General features: G+C 44.7%; 1 protein-coding gene across 1 annotated transcript in view; it reads left to right on the top strand.

Moving 5' to 3' along the window:
* Positions 1-16629, top strand: part of LOC120793333 (neuronal acetylcholine receptor subunit alpha-7) — a 38059-nt gene that overhangs the window by 11285 nt on the left and 10145 nt on the right. Inside the window, exons 3-6 of the mRNA XM_040133306.1 lie at positions 275-319; positions 7494-7603; positions 9428-9507; positions 12304-12471. Coding sequence (XP_039989240.1) covers positions 275-319; positions 7494-7603; positions 9428-9507; positions 12304-12471 — 403 coding nt within the window. The remainder of the gene's footprint in view (positions 1-274; positions 320-7493; positions 7604-9427; positions 9508-12303; positions 12472-16629) is intronic.

Here is a 16629-nt window from a genome sequence, read left to right as displayed (position 1 = left end):
CTGCATGGTTTATCTTATCGTGTCCTACGGCTGCTCGCTTACAAACCCCCGTCTCTTAAGTCTCCCAGTACGCTCAGCTCCCCGAGAACGAATTAACAGGCCGGACATTCATCAAACTGACGTTATTCATGTTCCTCCTCCCCCTCCGCTGGGCGCGCCGCCATATTCAAGATAAATTTAAAGGGGTGAAAGAAACAGTGGAGAGTGGACAGATTTCAACCCTGACTGCAGAGACTCAGAGGCGTCATTCTCTCTATCGTTCTTCTGTTTTCAGGATGAGAAGAACCAGGTACTGACGACCAACATCTGGCTGCAGCTGGTGAGTTGTCTTCTTGATCTGGTTCGTGTCACTTTCACTTTTTCTTACCCTCTGAGAAGTTTTCCTCTTCATTCACATTTCACTCTTGTCTACATCCAGAGGTATGAGGTTCTTTGTTTTAGCTTTTGTCCTGAACTGTTTTCTTGTTATTTCAGCTAAAAAAAAAAACTTTGGGGAGCGTATTAAACTCTGTTACTCTGAGTATTGGTGCATTTCACAAAAGCCTCGTTTCCCAAACACTGTCGGAGGATTTCACAGGAAGAACCCTAAGCCCACACACCGTCAGGGATCGTATCGCTGTCCTATTTCCAAGCGCTTCTGTACAAGCAGCATTTGTTTCACATGCGCTCCCGGCGGTGACACAACCCTGCTACTGTACCATGACTTCTTCTACCGTCTGCGTTACGGGCGTCAACCGACGATGCTCCCCGCGACGCAGCCGGTGTTAGTTGCGCTTTAGTCTCGTCTGCAGATCCCTGTTTGCGTTCCCGCCACATCTGAAGAACTGAAGATTAAGGCAAAGTAGACTGATGATGGATTAAACAGGAAAAGCTTATTTTGTTGTTGCACATGACAAGGAAACCACACGGTGTCTCTGTATTGTAGTGCAGTCATAAGCACTGTGAGCACCGGCACCAGGGATCGCTTGCTAAGTGAGTGAAGTCACTCCTGGACCATCAGGAAGTGTTGCCCCTCGATCAGGGACTTTTTCAGGCTACGACTTATTTTTTGATCCTGGTTCCTTTTGGTAAAAACCCTGTTAATCCTGATTTCCTAGAACTGTACCTCTGGTAGAAAAGGGCTGTTATTATTTCTCTTTAGAATATTCATATAATATGATTTCTTTTGAAAAAGTAAACACGGTATGTGAATTTCTGGGAGCAGCTTTCTTAATTTGTTTAAAGTCCTTCACTCTACAGAAGCAGTTCGATATTTGGGGAAACACACTTATTTTCTCTCTTTCCGAGAGCTAAATGTTCTGATTGGTACCGGTCTCGTGTCTCCACAGTAAAAGTGGAGTTGCCGCCAGGTCCAAACAGATTTTCCGCTGGTTCCGAGCCAAACCGTAGTCCAGCACAAAGCCCTGGTAAGCGGCAAATTGCTGTTTGCACAGATTAATCTAATAGGAGGTTCATCGGGGAGCTTTACGGGTGCTGCTAGGTGGATTTTGTTCCCTTTGTGCAGAGCCAGGATAGTTGTCGGTTGTTAGTTGTTAGTCTTTTTCCAGTTTTTATGCTAAGCTAAGCTAACCAGCTGCTGGCTGTACAGTCATTAGTATTACCAGTCTTCTCATCTAACTCTCAGCAGGGAAGTGAATGAGCAAATTCCCTTTAACATATGCAGCTTTTAATCAAGGTTGTGGCCTGCTGGGAGTTAGCGCACCGATCCCTAATGTAGTGTAAATGGCCGATGAGGTAAATGGTGATGACTCGTCAGTGGGTCGAACTCTCGCCTGGACCCTGGGACCCCAGTCAAAATGAGACCCGAGTCACTTCCAGCTGTTACTGATGGGTCTATTTGTGCCAGCCAGGCCGCCAGGGACGGTGTGTAAACTGACTCCGGGGGGGGTAAACATTGATAATACATGGAAGCCTGCAGCCACATCATCCCATTCCTCCAGCAGCTTGGCTCCCGGAGAGACTCTGGGGGAATCGCAGAACTCCAGCTGTGGTGTTTGACCCAGATAAGTTTGCTGTGATGGAGAAAAGCTCGATCCGGCAGCCAGCGAACAGAGCGCCAACTTCTCTCTGTTTTCACAAATTCCTCATCTGCGGCTCTCCTGCTCGCTCTGTCAGACACCTCCTGCGCTTTGATGCTTTACACCTTTCCTGATAACGACTCCTGCTTCTCCTTTATTGGCTTGAACTTCGTCTCACTCTGCGAGAAAGCTGCTGCTCTGATGTGAGCGTCAGAGCTAATGGAGAGCGGAGGAATTCATTAAAAGAGCTTCCTAAACCTATTTCATGCAGCTGTCCAAATTTAATTAGGTTTCATATCAGGTCCTGCGGAATGTGTGTTTGTAAAGTGGTGATGTACTAATCCGGCCTAATCTGCTCCTCTCGGATGGAAAGGTTGGTTCCTCCCCGGAGACTCAGCATTTCCTCTCTGCAGCACCCTCCCAGGACCAACTAGTCTTTTTGCTTAATTTAATTTGGCATCCGCCTCTCCTCCTCCTCCTCCTCGTCCTCCTCCTCTGCTGCTGCTGCTGCGGCTGCTGCTCGATTCATTGTGTTTTTTTGTGAAGGGGATGAATGTCTGTAAGCCAAAGGAAACATTTCAGCACCAGGAGCTGTGTGGGTTTTTTAATGTCAGAGTGTTACTGCAGCTTCTGGAAGTCTTTCTCCTGGCAAACTAGTAAACTTTATCTCGCTCAGAATAAAAACAGCCTTAGTATCGACATTTCAGAGCAGATTTCTCGCTTTAGGAGCTCATAAAGAGCTGGTATTTTATAATGTTTCAATCATTTTGTCGAGTATTCTTTTTATTTACAGGCTGTTGGTGTCGAGACACACACTAGTGAGCTGTAGAAACGTATATAAACGCATACAATTCACAAATCTCAATGACAGATGCCGATGACAAAGCTAACATGCAGATGTTTAGCAGGTATAATGTTCACCATCTTATTTTAGCATGTTAGCATGCTAACATTTGCCGATGAGCACTAAACACAGCTGTGGCTGATGGGAATGTCATTAGTTTCGCAGGTACTTGAGCTATGGCTGCAACTATTGATTACCAGCCACGTGTGTGTGTGTGTGTGTGTGTGTGCGTGCGCCTGCTGTGCGTGGAAGGAACCACCACGGAGGCCGTTTGGAGGACTTTGGCAGGTGTTTATGTGTCTTCCTGTCTGTGGACAGATTGATGCGGACGGTAGTGCGCTAGCGTCACCGCCGTGCGGGACACAGACCCAAGACGTTACAGGTGCGGGGCTGAGATCGAAATGAAGGACGAGATTGACGGTGGGAGTGGTCTGATCCAATGACCACTGAGTGCTCATGTAATAAAGTAGCAATGACACGCCGATGGTCTGATCACCATAAATCCATTATCAAAGTAATTTTCCAATTATTTTCTGTCAATTCATTAATCAATTAATTCACTAAGCGTTGCAGCTTTAATTTGGTGATAAACCGAACTATTGGACAAATTAAATGTCTTAAACATCTGTGACTTCTCTGTGTTACAGGAAAATCCCATTTCCTGTACTGGGATAAAATGAAACGTGTATATCTCTTTCATGGTTGTGGCACCACCTCCACACCAGATGAGTGTGTCTTACAGTATCAGCTGGCATCACGCGTTCATTATATACATGACACAGTCCCATTGACTTTCTGTAATTCACTTTTTGTGATGCAGAGGAACCAGTCGTGGCGAGGAGATCCATTGTTGGTCAAAAGCTCCCCTTGACCAAAACTTTGGTTTATAAAAAGATATCGCAAAAACAAAACCCCAGAAAAATCCATAGGAAATTCAGCCAAAGAAAAAATTTGTTCCACAGCAGGATTAACTCGGTGTGTACACACACATCCTGGCAGAGCCGGTTTCAGGTTCTCTGCCCTCAGGCAGGATTCTATCGTGTCCCCTTGGTGATTTTAAGTTTATTTTAATCTTTAGCCGTTTTTACACGACCTCTGTTCATTGCGGTTGCGTGGCCTTACTTGTGTGCTTGTCCTACTACAAGTCAACCTCAAGACAAACTTTGCATTTTTTTTTTTTCCAGTAAGTCTCTAAAGAAACGAAATCTTCAGTATGATGTTGGTTCGTCTCTGTTGTGTCTCTAGGCGCCCACAGTGGCTCTTTGCACATTTAGTCTTGTTGAAAAGGTTATATTTGGCAGAGATGCAACTATAACAACTGCCTCCGTCAGAGCTGATAATCCGATTTAAAAACTACGGTATCAAACCAAAAAATGTGTCTACAGCCGGACAAGCCCGAGATAAATCTAATGACAAGGTTTTATCTAAACACGCCTGTTTAACAACACTGTTGGCGATGGCCCAGTTTGTGAACTCCACTTTCTTTGTGTGTTTTTCTTCCTCATCTCGAACCGTATCTCATTGCAGCAGTAGGACTCCTTTCCTTTATAGTCAGCAGGTCCGGTCTCGTCCGTCTCTGACTCTCTGAGCCTTTGAACCTTTTCAGACATGAGAAAAGAGAGCGCAGACAGTGATGCAAGCAGTGATGTAATGTAATGAATAAAGAAGCGTTTCTATTAGTTATGGTGTTTTAACGAAATTGATGATAAAAGTATAAACTGTAGAACTATAATCAGCATGTGACAAATGAAACTGAGGAAATAAAAGAGCGAAATACAGGACATAGGGTCAAATAGTTTGAATGTAAAGTTAACATTTAAATAATTTGTTGACGTTTTACAAAGTAATTAACAGACATTACAGTGATCTAACTTTTTATCTGTGTTATTTCCAGCCTGTAATTAAAGAAATAATTCAGTTTTTTTATAAGCTTTTTTTTCCCCGACCAGCTTGGAATAAAGACCGGAAGCTTTATCCTGTCAAAAAAGCTAAAAAATACACCTTCCAGTCCCTTTAAAACTCCCCAGTTAAAGTAATATATACCGGCCGTTATTCTTTAAGACACAGTTACGCTACCTAACTCCTGCTACAGCCACAAATGATCATTTCTACATTCCTGTTTGTGCACAGATAAAACAAACATGAAGCAACATATTAAGTGATGCGCCTGGAGCAAGTAAGTGTGTTTAAATATTGTATTGTTCCTTTCACAAACGTACCAAGAGATTCAATTAAAAGCAGCTGGGCACCAACAAAAGTCCGGGATGCTGAGTTCCTGCAGAAAATCGGGATTGTTGCTATAGTAACCGAATCAGTGAATATATCTTCACACAAATACCACTAGTCACCACGGTGAGACGTTCCTAATCACTTTTACGTGGATCCACATCGGGATAGCCTCTCGTGTGTTCCCCGTTACTGTAAACCCAACATCTCGCGGCTCCTTAACTTTGAAGATTTTTTTTCATGTGACGCTTTAAAAAGTGATGGTGTTGCTTTAACTGTGTGAACACATGAATTTTTTTTTGTCTGCATGTGAACACACTCGCTGCTGGTTGGTGAGCTAGTGAGAGAGATGAAAGTGACACTACTGAATTTAGCATGACACTATTTAAAAAATAATTTCATGGCTCTTTATGTGTTAAATTTAAACTTTTTTTTTGTTCATTTTGATAAACTCGAGACATCAAATACATTTTAGAAAACATTTCTCAGAGGTTTGTACCTCAGAAGTCATCGCACTCTCGAACTTCAGAGTCTTTGACTTTTGAGGAGGTGTCTCTGCAGCCGCAGCAAATTCTGCTTTCAACAGATTCCTTTGGGAAAAACATTTCAGCCCTGTGAAAGGAAGTAAACAAGCCTGAGAAAAAGATGTGTGCGACCTTCAGCCATCACAGCCTCAAATCATCCACACAGACCAAAGAGCTCAGAGAGGCTCTGAAATGTAATGAGGACCGAGCCGGCCAGAAGAGCCGTGTATGCAAATGAGACATCGACACAGTGCTGATGTTTCTTGGCAGCACACTCCTCTCTAACAATGGCTGTTACATAAGATTCATCAGTGTAATCGAGATTTTTGCAGCTGTAAAATGGAGGTCGAGCTCTGTCAAGCTGCTGCTTATCAGCTGGTTTCAGACGAGAAATACACAAGTTATCGCTTCTGGACAATTTTACTGCCCTCGCGTTGTTTATCGAGACTTCTACCATCTTGTTTTTGAGTTCCCTGTGCAGGCTTCCCAAAGGTATTCACTGTATTGTGTTTTAAAACAGTTCTGATATGATTAAACTTTATTCAGTCAAGTAGTCTGAGAGACCTGAGATCAAGAAACACTTGTAATTCACACAAGCACACAAATAAGGCAACAGAGGTCGTGTAAAAACGGCTAGGAGACTAAACTAAACTTAAAATCACCAAGGGGAAACGATCGAATCCAGCCTGAGGGCGGAGAACCTGAAACCAGTTCTGCCAGGATGTGTGCGTACACACGGAAAGAAAGCCAAGTTTGATTTTTCAGTCAAACGATGAAAATAAATCTTGAATGACAGTGGTGTCAAGCAAGATTCTCAAGTACCTGTAGTGATATCGCAACCGTTTAGAGTTCTTTAATGTCAGAGACGACGGTGGGAGAGGAGAACACCGTGTCCTCAGTCTTCTCTGCATTTAAAAGATGAGTACTGATTAAGAAGTGATCATTGGAAAGTGTCAAAGGTTGACTGAAGACGAGGCCTTTCAAGTTGTATCTCCTGCATAAAAGTGGATATTCAAGCACTGATTAGGAAAAATAATGTAATTTATGTGCCATTTACTCTAAATAGTAGTGGACCCAGCATAGACCCCTGTGGCCCCCCATTACTGATGTTAAGAGGGCTTGACTCAGGCGTGGAACCATTAGGCACCTTCGGGTCATCGAGGGAATAAGGTTTGGGCCACAAAATCAGGCCTGACTACTTAATTGTTTTACTTTTTCAAAACTGGTTTCCTTAAGAGGGACAATGCACATTAATAAACAACAGTCAACGCGCCAGAGTTGGCCACAAGCCCATCTTTCTTCTTTAGTTCCCGGACAGATATTAAGTAGTAGTCTAAGAAAAAAAAAAAAAAAAAAAAAAAAATACACATTTTCAATCATGATAAAAAGAACATTTTTATGGTAGTATAGATATAAGGGATATCATTAAGCTACATTGTCAGAAGCTAATCAAAGCACTCAACACAGAAGCTCCCAACATCTGACCTCAAAGCCAAGGGAGTTTTAAAAAGCATCATGTACCGGCGGGAATCACGAGGTTGAATCCAAGGAAGGACTGTTAAAGGTTATTCAATGATCAGTTAATCACCGTTAAAGTTTGTTTGGTGTTTTCAGCAGCTGCACTACTATGGCAGCTGTGTAATCCATGTATACTGAGATCTTCAAGAGAAATACCACAAAAGTCGTCATGATTTAGTAAGTAGGTGACGTTTCAGTAACAAGAAGTTCAATTTTCACTTTATGCACGGTCAAAAACAAATGGCACTTTCAAGTCCTTTGACTGACACACACAAACAAGTATGAAAAAACATCTGTGTGTGATACAGGAGTAGTGTCTGCATGAACATTAATATTAATGTGTGTTTTTGTGTGTGTCTGCAGTACTGGACGGATTTCTACCTGCAGTGGAACATGTCAGATTATCCAGGTGTGACCAACGTCAGGTTCCCTGACAACCAGATCTGGAGGCCCGACATCCTTCTGTACAACAGGTACCCCACTTCACGGCTGCAGACCAAACCGCTGAGCCACCAAATGCATGAATTTCTGTTGGAGTATCACTGAAACTGAACTCGGAATTGCTTCCCTAAGATTCCTATTTTTGTGATGTCATTTTTGTTTGGTGACTCCCTATGGTAAAATAAAAAGACTCCGTGGTGGACAGCAGTGCCGGCCGCTGCCGGCCCCCAGACCCCTCGCTTCAACCGTCGCACAGAGATGCATGGGCTGAACGCAGCACCGACACCGCCCCAGTCGCGCGCCGCGCTGGACGGAGGCGCATTGCTGCGCGGCAGCAGTCGAGCTTGGTTCCCCCGGGATTGGTTTGAGTGGAGGTTGTTTTCTCAGCTGCTGCTTCCATGGCCAAGACTAAAGTGATGAGGATTCTACACTCGGTGGCTTTAAAATAAAGCACAAATTAAGAGGCAGAAACATGCATAAAATTGTTTGCCTTAACCGTGGCACTGGCGTCCTCATCTGCTTGAATGAATAACAAGCTACCTTTTCTGAAAACGCACTGTTCGCTGGCCATATCGCTTAAAGCCAATATCATTATTCGAAGTCACTGGTTTTGTTCTTACACTGACTGTCCATCCCTGTACAAATCTGCGTAATCTCTTCTGATTTTTAAGTTTCTCGACTCCTAAGCTGTAGCTCAGAGAAACGGTCGATCTAGCCGTCCTTTCCGTCCCATCCGTTTCGAAAGAAATCAAGAAAAAATAAACCACAGAAATCCGGTAGTCGCCTGGTGACTGAGGATGTTTTAGTTCAGGTTGAGAAACCCCGAATGACACCGAAGACAACTCACTCAGTCCAAGGTTTATTTTCATCCCTCAGTTCTGATTCAGTAAACAAGCAAATTCGGCTAAATCCCTCCTGCTATCGGTGCTAAAGATAGGTTCTCTCCCTGTCAGGATTAATACCTCACTGTTCAGCTGCTGCCTGTGGGAGGCTCCCTGCTGGATGCGAAACAGCGTTTCAGCTCATTAACCCAGCAGCATTCAGGAGCAAAGTTTGATCCTGGTGGGAAGAGAGGGGGGGGGCTGTCAGAGGGAATATTGACTTGGCTGGCTATAACGAGAGGGGGCCGATGAACGGGACCGGAGCCTGACTTTCGAACTTAGTGTAGTTTCACCACTGAGCTTGGATTTTTTTTTAGGTTTTTTTTTTCCCCAACAGCCAACACAGTCCTCCACCCACTGGAGGACGGTGCACAGGAAAAGTCACGCTCATGTTGTTAACCTGCTTTTGGTTGGACTCGAACGGCGGGGCCAGTCCTATAAACGCAAATGTCCGTGACTGACTGACTGAGTGTTGAGGAAGTTACACCACTGGTGCAGAGGTGACGCCGTTGGTCGCTGCTCTTTCAAAATGAAGACCTTGGGAGAGTGAGGACATTTGGTAAAAGCGAGGGGGTTTTGTGAAGTAAGAACAGTTTTGGAAAGTTAGGTCACTGACATGTTTTAAACGTCAGTAGTAGGGAAGTTTAATTTGAGAAGTCTGGACATGTTGGGAAAACGAGGACATATTTGGAAAATGAAAATGAGGGTATTTAGGGAAACTGAGGATTCTGTCTGGTCCTCACCTCATCAAAGAGCTATTTGAGCATTAAGACTTGGTTCTAGGGTTCTAGGGTTAGAATTAGCTTAAAGTGAAGGTGAGACAGTATAGCTGATGGGTAACGTCAAGTATAGAAGTACAGTCGTGTGCATTCGTCCGCAGCCTTGATGGAACCGTGATTTCCTCAACACTCACGGTGAGCTCACGGGGCCACCGATGGACGCTGACCGTAACCGTGTCTCTGCCCCTCTCCACAGTGCCGATGAAAGGTTCGACGCCTCCTTCCACACCAACATCCTGGTCAACTCCACCGGCTACTGTCAGTACCTGCCACCAGGTAAGCCAGGGGCCCATTCCCGCGGCAGTCAGCGGGGGCACGTCGCCATGCATCCAGCTCAAAACAAGACCTGGTAAACCCGTATTTGGGGATCAGTCTGCCCACCACTAAACTGCAGCCTCACGGAGCTGAGAGCTCGGCTGTTGTGGTTATGATAACAACAATAGTGTAAGTTAAATGTTAAATGTAAACCCTGATGGGTATTTAAGGTTTTGCAGTTTTACACAAAGTGCTCTCTGCTTCCGCTTCGTTATCTTGGAGCGTAATGTTCATTCAGATCCAAGTAGGATCCATTTTCTACACCAAAATCTCTATTTCATGAGTCAAATCAAGGTGCGCTTACTATCTTTTTCCAAAGTTTTCGACCACATCTCACAGCATTCCCCAACCGGCGGAACTTGCTCAGGTTTCATTCACGTGACGTACGTAAGAGCAGGCGCCGCCGTTCTGGCTGGAGAAGGCTGCGAAGTTTAAAATGTTTTATTAGAGATGTGTTCAACACTGAACCTTCACGCTCACGTATCGTACGTTACTGATTGGAAGGAGGTGGTTTTGCATCAAAGTTCCAACCAATAAAACACAGAATTTATACATTCTGTAAATTTACAGCTTCTGATTTGAAAGGACAGATTTAGAAAGATGAGATTCACAGTGTATTTTTAAAATCTCGCGTATTGTGTTTTTATCATACTTATAATTCTAGACAGATGGAGATTGATTCGTTTCCTCCAGAAATTGTTACAGCAGCCAGTAAAGAACACACACACACACACACACACACACACACACAGAGACTGCAGGTTAATGGAGGTTTGAGTGGGGTGGGGGTCGTCATGGGGTCGCGTGGTCAACAAGAGGAGGTCAGGAGGAGTTACGGTCTTGACTGACGACCTGAGACTCACCATGACTTTCCACCAGAGAGTTAGGGACTGTTGTTATGACGTTTGGTTTCGGTTTTTTCCCTCCCTTTTTTTGTTTTTTTCCGTTTTGTTTTATATTTTATTTGGACACAAACGCCGCGGCTCAACAGACGTCAGATCATTCCTTGCTGCTTTACACGAGGAAACAGGACCACGTGAATGCAGACTAAACATCGATTTACAGCCGAGCAATAATATGTCAGGAAGAGGAGGGAAACTCATCAGCTGAACAGAAATCAATAACCAATAAAAGCGGTAACAGCTGTATTACTACTGAGAGCTGACATTGATTAGTGTGAGTTGGGGGGTGTTGTTGGGAGGGGCAGCGATGACGGACACGAACTCAGGCTTCTAGTTTCACCAGGGACCAATCTTGTTGCAGTTTATTGGTGCCACCAGAGTCTGAACAGCTTTGTGTTTTTAGTTGGATAAATCAGATGAAATGAAATATGAGACGCTGCAGATTCGAACTGCTACCGATCCGCTTCCCTCGGGAGTCAGCGGAGGCTAAAAAGGAGCGTGGGTTTTGGACACAAAGGACCGAGCCTGGTCCTGTAGACGCCGATTTGATGAACTGATGAGAACAGCCGCCATGTGTTTGGCCATTTGAAGTGTTTTTCATGCGAAGCAGCAGCGGAAGGAAATTAAGGGAGGGATGGCCAGTACTAGCAGAAACCTAATCCAGCTCAGGTCCAGCTGCAGGAGCGTGAGCAGTAAACGTCAGTGACGTGCCAAACAAACAGTACCAGAAATAAGGTTTGATTCTATAAAAATCTCCTGTATTATAACTTTCACCTAATGGGGCACAGTTTGTACGGATATTTCCAGTAACCTACTCAATCCAGCCCTGGAGCTCAAAATATCAAGCAGACACCAGACCAGATACAAGAAAGCTCCTCGGCTTCTTCACAGTCCCGTGTTCATCTGATCATCTCCCCTTTAACTGACTGGAAAAACAGGGTTTTGTCTCACATTGGGGGAGTTTTACTGTGAAACTCTCAAATCATCAGTCCATGTAGTTGATTATGAGACAAACTCCTTTTTGAAAAATAAAAATAATACTAATAACCTAGCTGAGCATAGTTTTTAAAAACTTGTAATGACTTCTCTTCCGTTGAGGCAGCATAAACTTAAACGTGACATTTTATTGATCCATGATCATACGGCATTTACCATATTGGTACTTTCATACCCACTCCGCCCTTTAATTACACGTGTTCTGGCTGTTAATTGTGTGTAGCGTATTTCTGCCGCGTCTAATGAAACTTTCCTTCTTCCCCACATTCTCCTTACATCTGTCCTAACTATGTGCCATGTGTTCACACGCTGACCTCAGCTTTGGTCTCAATGTTTCATGTTTACCTGAAGTTCATTTCTTCTTTGCATTGTTCCTGTTCCTTGGTGCTGCGGCCGCGCCCTGATTCGTCCTCAGGGATCGTTAAAACTATTTTTTTTTAATTTTTTTTTGGAGGAAGATGTTTTGTCCTCCGCCCAAATCATCTTCCTCTCTGTTGTCTGTGATTTGTTTTCCTTTCTGCTTTTATCTTTTTCGTGAATTCCTCCCGGGTGTTTTTCTTTTTATTCCGTCCACATTATTCAAAGCTCTTCTCTTTTTTCAGTTACTATTATTTGCATGTTTAGATTTTTTTATTTTTTTATTTGATAATGATCACCTGCTGACACTCAAGTAAACACAAAGAGTATTTTCTGCTTCTTTTGCATCTTAATCTGTGCTTACTGAGCTCGTTTTGTCCTGTTGTGCGTTTTCCCTTCAGGACTCCGGTCTTTATTTTGTCATTTCTTTATCTTCTCCACACAGCCTGTGTTTGCTTTTTCACGTTTGACTCTTTATTTATTTATCTATCTTTATTCCCAGGAATATTTAAGAGCACCTGCTATATAGACGTCCGCTGGTTTCCGTTCGACGTGCAGCGCTGCGACCTGAAGTTCGGCTCGTGGACGTATGGCGGCTGGTCCCTGGACCTGCAGATGATCGAGGCTGATGTCACCGGGTACATTGCCAATGGAGAGTGGGACCTCGTGGGTAAGAGCTCAACAGCAACTTCTTACAGAGGAAACATGAGGCTGAAAAGATGCATTCTTTGTTTTTGTCACCCTGGTCTGTCGCAGCATTTTTAAAAAAGAGGCTTGGCTGTGGTGTAGTTTCCATGAATCTTGTGGAATCGGTCACAAAGTGTGATGTACGGCATAGTACATGGCCAAATATCTGTGGACACGAGAACATCACATGATTTCAAACCTATGGGCATCAGTCTGCTGCTAAAACAGCCTCCACTCCTCCGGGAAGGTGATTTGCGATATCTCCGAGTCTGGCTGCAGGGATTTGCTCCCATTCGGCCATAATGCCCTAAGAGCATTACGGCCCCCGTGTACTTCATCAGGTGTGATGCCGGCTGGTCGGACGGCTCTGGAGACCAGCTCCGCCCCCGCCTTTCTGACGCTGAAACCGGGGGGGTGGGACTGCACCTGACAGTTTTTTTTCCGAAAACGACCATGTGACATTAACGCCCACTTCATGCCGTGGTTGGTCAGCTGTGGGTTTGAATTTGTGATCGTAATGATAACTTTATTTGTACAGCATTTTTCTGAACAGAGTTGCAAAGTGAAAAAACAAACAAACAACAGTGTAAAGAGTAAACATGCTTACGAGAAGAAATAAATGTGCAGCACAGAATACAACAATAAAACAACGAAGAGCATAGAAAAATAAAACCAAAACAGGAATACAGACATACTTAGAATTTAAGTCAAGGCTATCCGATAAAAGTGAGGTGATTTAAAAGATGCCACAGAGTCGGCTAACTTGAGATACACAGGCAGGGAGCTCCGAAGCTGAGGGACCGAAGACACCCAGTCACCTGGGGTAACATGGTTGGAACAACTCCTAGACCTCTACCCGAGGGTCTCCGGCTGCGCTGTGGCTCATAAGGGATTAACGTATCGACAGTGGAACTAGAGGCCTGACCATGCAAAACCTTAAAAGCAAAAATCAGTTCTAAAACTCACTGGGAGCCAGGGCAGAGACGCAAGAATGAGAGTGATGTGAGAGTTTGTGAAAAGCTTGGCTGCAGCATTTTGAGTCAGCTGGAGGGCAACAGTTGACTTATGGCTGAGGACGCAAGTAGCAGTAGCAGTAGTAGTGGTAGCAGTAGTAGTGGTAGCAGTAGTAGTGGTAGCAGTAGTAGTAGCAGTAGTAGCAGTAGTAGTAGCGGTAGCAGTAGTAGTAGCAGTAGTAGTAGCAGTAGTAGCAGTAGTACGTCAGTAGCAGTAGTAGTAGCAGTAGCAGTAGCAGTAGTAGTAGCACAAGTAGCAGTGTATTAGTAGTAGTAGTAGCATTAGTATCAGTAGTAGCAGTAGAAGTAGCAGTAGTAGCAGTAGTAGTAGTAGTAGCAGTATCAGTAGTAGTAGCAGTAGTAGTAGTAGCACAGGTAGCAGAATTAGTAGTAGCAATAGTAGTAGTAGTAGTAGTAGTAGCACAAGTAGCAGTAGTAGTAGTAGTAGTAGCACAAGTAGCAGTAGTAGTAGTAGTAGCACAAGTAGCAGCAGTATTAGTAGCAGTAGTAGCAGTAGTAGTAGTAGCAGTAGTAGTAGTATCAGTAGTAGTAGTAGTCGTAGCAGTAGTAGTAGTATCAGTAGTAGCAGTAGTAGTAGTATCAGTAGTAGTAGTAGTAGTAGTAGTAGCAGTAGTAGTAGCAGTAGTAGTAGTAGTAGCAGCACTAGTAGCAGTAGTAGTAGTAGTAGTATCAGTAGCAGTAGTAGTAGCAGTAGCACTAGCACTAGTAGCAGCAGCAGTAGTAGTAGCACTAGTAGTAGTAGCACTAGTAGTAGCAGTAGTAGCAGTAGTAGTATTAGTACTGGTAGTAGTAGTAGTATGTTACTTTCTCAAGAGCTGCAGCCGTTACAAATGATTTCATCTTAGATATTGTCCCCAACTGAAGAAGCAGGATGAATCTCCCAGGATACCTGGTTGTTAAAAGGTTGAAATGATTCTTTCTCAGCGACACCATGAATGTCATTCCCCCCCAAATCACCCCGCCTTTGAGAGTGGCCGTCCAGAACCTCTGTTGTCTGAAATATCATTTCATGTCTCAATGCCAGACACAAGCCTTTAAAGACGTAATATGTTTAATGAGGGTTCATTTGGGACTGTATGTGTGATCAGAACTAGACAGATGCTGAAAGCCTGATGTCACCAGGGACAGGGGCAGGAACCAAAAAGACCAGACAGAGGGAAAGAGAAGCAAGATAATAAAAGTCCACCTGGTCATACTTATCGATAATCAACAGATCCAACCTGCCTGGCAGCAGGTGGAGAAGGAAGAAATCCCAAGAAAATCTTGGAAGGGAACTAAGGGAAGAAACTCTGGGAAGCTAATTTCATGGTAAATTCCCTGACTGAGTGCGCAGCAGGTCCGCGGCAAAATAAACAAGTTGTTTTAATTAGTTCCTGAAAAGTTTACATGCAGGAGTTTTCTCCCCGACAGCGACCTTATGTAAATGTTAGAGCTGAGCACGGCGGCCCGCGGACTCGAGCAGCTCGGAGGCAGCCGAGCCCGTCTGTCTGCCGCGGAGCGGAGGGTTTCGTATCAGCGCTCCCATCCGGCATAATCTGCTGGTAATTAAATCCTCCTGCTGCCGCGGAGCGCCGTGGGGCCCGCAGGGCGAGCAGCTCGGTGAACCTGAAGGCCGATGGGAGCGCTTCCGCCGCCACTGCAGACAGGCCACATGAGTACCGACGACCGCTCACAAATGCCAGATCACGAAACAAAGCGTGACCGACGAGGGACGCTCGTGTCCCCAGACTTTTACCGCTGCGATTTTTACGGTGGAACAAACGCTGGGAGGCGGCGACCCGTGGCCTCCTGGTTTCTCCTGAACGGATGACGCACGGTTTAGTGTTTGAATAGACTCATAAAGCTGTTTAAACATCTCAGTGTTCAGGCTCAAGCGTGCTCTCACAGGACTAGGTGAGAGGTGACAAGCTCTGGAGAAGTCACTGTTTTCTCCTCACCAAGCAGAATCAAAATCAGAATAATGTCATTCATCGAATCCAGTAAATACAGAGGAACGGTTGGACAGAGAGACTATAACCAACGCTCTACACACCGTTTCACCTTAATACGTTAATTTGTGTCCTATCAAATGTTTCCTTCAAATGTGGCTTTACCTGTATCACAGCAGCACATATATTCCATATCTGCTGGTTGCAACACATTGAAGCTATATGACATTTACACTGAATGAAATAATCTTTGTTTTACGTTTAATCTTTGTTTTACGTTTCCCCGAATTTCAGCAATTTATAAAAGAGTGTAGGTTTGACCAAAGGTGGTTTGAAGCCACAACACGATTCTGTAAAGAGAGACTGGATAGTTGAAAAAAAGTGTAGAGTTTGCCCAGGTGTATCACAGACGAACGGGCCAATCATGCACAGGGAGCCACAGAAGGTGTCGTGGCCACGTTTCAGATTTTGAAATGCAGGTGTGGGGTCCACACGCCCGCCACCGTTATGTCATCGCAGAGGTCTGCGGGTGCATGCGTGAAGTTACGAAGACGTTGCAGCGCGCCTGAGCAGGCTTCAACCCAGTGCTTTGAAACTCGACCTGGCGGCTGCTCCTTCGTTTAAACCGTGACCACAGAGCGCGCTTTAAACGTCGGCTAACCTCTGCTGTTGACAGAAAGTCCAATCGTGATACTTCCAGGATTTGTCAAAATGATGTGTCCACAACACATGACCTGCATTTGTGAAGACACGGTTCAGCAGCACAGATTAAAAAAAGCCTCTGCAGATCTTAAAGCTTTAGTGGAGGACAGACACTCTGCTCCACCACACAGAGCTGCTGCTGGAGACTAATGATGAGTGCAGGATCGTCCTTGGTCTCAGGGGAGATGAAGCTCCTCTCTTTGTAGCAGCTGATGAAAGAAAGTATGATGTGGAAAGAGAGAGAGCAGAGAACGAGAGCGAGCCTCCTCCAGAGACGCTGTTCAGCCAATGGGCCGTTCAGAGGGAACGTAATTGAAAAAAGCTCGGCAGCGTGTTTCCCACTTACCCCACCGCCCCTCCCCTCCATCGCCTAGCGGAGATTAAAACCGTTGTACTGAGCAATGTGGCGGTGAATAGGCAAGTGAAACCCAGCCAGGTGTGCACTCTACCGCAGCAGGATGAAAGAGAAGCAGGGGA

This window comes from Xiphias gladius, chromosome 8 (genome assembly GCF_016859285.1).
Source record: "Xiphias gladius isolate SHS-SW01 ecotype Sanya breed wild chromosome 8, ASM1685928v1, whole genome shotgun sequence".
In the NCBI taxonomy this organism is placed as follows: domain Eukaryota; kingdom Metazoa; phylum Chordata; class Actinopteri; order Istiophoriformes; family Xiphiidae; genus Xiphias; species Xiphias gladius.
The sequence above is the reverse complement of the archived record's forward strand: the minus strand, read 5'-3'. Positions and strand labels throughout refer to the sequence as shown.